Source organism: Ruditapes philippinarum, unplaced genomic scaffold (assembly GCF_026571515.1).
Source record: "Ruditapes philippinarum isolate M1 unplaced genomic scaffold, ASM2657151v2 ctg15498_1_1_1_1, whole genome shotgun sequence".
In the NCBI taxonomy this organism is placed as follows: Eukaryota; Metazoa; Mollusca; class Bivalvia; order Venerida; family Veneridae; genus Ruditapes; species Ruditapes philippinarum.
This window is the reverse complement of record NW_026864852.1, coordinates 20,201-23,482: the sequence shown is the minus strand read 5'-3', so window position 1 is coordinate 23,482 and position 3,282 is coordinate 20,201. Positions and strand designations below refer to the sequence as shown.

At 34.6% G+C, this 3,282-nt stretch overlaps 1 protein-coding gene across 1 annotated transcript; it reads right to left on the bottom strand.

Annotated features, from left to right (window-relative positions):
• Positions 1-896: 896 nt before the first annotated feature.
• LOC132727041 (E3 ubiquitin-protein ligase TRIM71-like) lies at positions 897-2,618 on the bottom strand. The gene has a single exon (XM_060712454.1). It carries the CDS (start codon positions 2,616-2,618, stop codon positions 897-899), a length of 1,722 nt encoding a protein of 573 aa, XP_060568437.1.
• Positions 2,619-3,282: the final 664 nt, after the last annotated feature.

Sequence of the window (3,282 nt, the reverse complement as noted above, 5' to 3'; positions counted from 1 at the left end):
TACTATAAGATATGGTTACCAAACAATACTTAAACATGACTGTGCAAAGAATAGTACATACATCAATATTATGCAAATCAATACAATGTAAAAAATACACATCTTGAAATATTAATTAATCGAATTCTACCATAATAGTCAGAATTGTGAGGGTTACGTAAGAAAATTGCCATAAAAGCTAGAATAAGGCTAGGTTGTCCCCACAGCTTATATTTATTTAGCATCAGGTGGTTGCCTTATTGAATGTTGCAATCTATGACGATGACTGTAGTCAAATATTTGAACAGTCTGAAAAGAGGCTGGTCAAATTTCATTGGGCAATCTATGACAATGACTATAGTAAAATAGTACAATTGTTCCAGAAGAGGCTGGCCATATTTCATTTGGCAGTCTATGGCCGTCGATTTAGTTAAATATTATAACTGTAGGAGCATGGTCGTGCGATATGTCATTAGACAATGACTTTGGTAAAATATTTTTTAAAAAATGACAGCATGCGCTCTGTAAATTTCACGTGGAATTCACATTCTCTGGCATTCTATTACAATGATTTACAAAAACAATATTACGAATGTTGCAGCAAACACTTAGCAATCTTAGCAAATTTTTGACAAAATCAATGAAAATATTCACCGAAAAGGTAAATATGTAACTGATCAGTCGATAAACGGGTTGTTAGTTAACATTGTACAAAGTATATAAATGATGATCATCTATGCAGTATGTCTTATAAAAAAACTGCTATTTAGTTTCACTTTTGACATTTTTCTAATAAAACGTAAATACGAATATCCAGAATTGCATGTTATGTTTTGTATTTTTCCCAATAATATAATGTGCTGTCACTGATCACATCTTATATGCGACATTGCAGCAAATAGTTACATTCAAAGTATTCAACAACTCCATTTCACATTGATTACACTTATTGTATCCTTTTCTATTACCTTCTGCGGAGAAGAACAGCTTACATATAATTTGCGATTACTTTCACTGTATGCTACATATTGTGCGCTGGAAAGGGTCATATTCTTTAATCCCGTGTACTCACATTTCTTAAAGCTTCTCGACAACCTGATAACTTCGTAACAAGTGAAAATTAACAACGTACCATATGCGAGCTTCTGTATTCCTTCAGGTCTAAAATATTTGTCATTCCGAAATTGTTGTACAACATTACCTTGCCATCCTATCTCCATGCACTTCCCATTACCTTTAGAGTAATCAGATACATACATGAATTTCTCATCACTGCTGATTACAATCTTTTGAGGTCCGTCAAACAATCCAGGAGTATCTAACACCTGTATCATATTCCCGTCCAAATCCAGAATAACCAGCTTTCCTGGATTGCAATTACAACCTACCACTAGCTTGTCCTGACAATAAGCTAGGCAAAAACACTGTTCTCCGACATCTATCCGACGATCTGTAGACAGACTTGTATCAGTATAAGACATGACCTGGATACATTTTTCATCAGGTAATGCAATAGCAAGTTTATTGTGTGGAAGTATAATCACATCATTTGGACGTGAAGACATGTTTTTCTCTGACACCAGCGTTCCTGTGTCTACATCTATTGTTTTAATTTTCCTGTTGCCTTTATCGCCGAGGATCATTTGTGTGACAGAAATCATAACAGCCCCTGACACATTACTTTCCCTTTTATCAGAAGGAAAAGTCACGTTGAATGATCTCTCATACTGCAAATATAATTTATTATCTGCTGATGGTTTGCCGTATGTTGAAATTGTTCCAAAGTTTGTCTCTTTTTTCAATTGATCAAGTAGTTTTTCGTTCCGATCGAATTGAATGTCGTCAAATGTCATGTAATCTTGAACAGCCCGAACTTCCTCCCTTTTCAGAGTCATCACACGAGGTCTGACATTTTTCAATTCAATGAAAAGCTTATTATGCTTGTTTGCTTCCTTCAGGGCTTGAAGAAATGACTGTGAACGTTTCACCTCCTCAGCTATTTTTTCGCAAACAACCTGGATATTCTCGAGTTTGTTGTTTGCTGTGTTAACAATAGCTTCAGCTTCTGCCATCATCATTAGTTCCATCTGATCTAGACGATCGTTTATTTCCTCCCTAAAGAGCCTTATGTCTTCAACAAATTTTTTCTGACTTTGTTCTAGTTGTTTAGCAGCAACGGCAGCCTCCATAATGTTATTTTCACATTTCTTGACCAACACTTCCATTGTTTTGTTAAATTTTATCCATTCGCCAGATACATTTCCTGAAATCTCAGGAATATAGTCAACTTTACATTGTTTGTGTTCAAGTGTAACACAGACATAGCATGCCACGGTTTTGTGATTGTTACAATGAAATTCCAGTGGTTTATCTGTATGCTTCGAGCAGTTTTCGGAAAGTTCGTCACCACTTTTATTAACGGTCGTTTGTTGTGTTGGCATGGCGTCTTTATCAAGCAAAATGTGATTTCTACATGGCTTTGGCCTTTTATGATTTTCAAAACAATTTTTGCAGAGGTGTTCCTTGCAGTCTTGACAATATCCATATGCCGGTACTTTCAAACCATCTTGATCACATGGAAGGCAGTATAATATCGGAATCTTCTGCGTGTCAGCAATAATTTTTCCAGATACATCCATTTCTGTCTGAAAAGATATCTTTGATAAGAAAGTGATGTGACAATTTATATCTACATAATATGAAGATGACATTAGATGACGTTTACATCAAATTCGTTATCTATAGCTTTAATAGTTCAATGTTTCACATGGATATAATAATGACACACAGTGATATTGATAATTCAATTATTGCTAGTCCAGAAGATTAAACGTAAAATGTTAGTTTCACAATATGGCAATATCATTTATTTTCCGGATATCCAATTTGTTGAGTTTTAACCGCCGACAAAACATTATAACGCTTGTCCCTCTTTTAACATACTCATGTAATAATATATCCTTTACGACCTATGACGAACTCGATATGATATATGTATAGAATAGGTCACGTGTGACTATTGTCTATGAAATTTAAGTCAAGCGATTTTAAACAACTTTGTTTAACAGACAAAAGAATATATATTATGTGCGACTAATTTAATTTATCGATTGATTTTTAAGTAAAGAAACATATGCGACTTTTTATTATAACTTGGTATACACATTTATCACACACCCGTGCCGATTGATTTTGCGACTCCGTAAAAATGGTATTGCACGGTGGTCGTGCATATATTTTGACGTAACTATATGCGCTATACAAACATAGTGTAAAGGCACGCTAAATGTTCGCGTTATACTA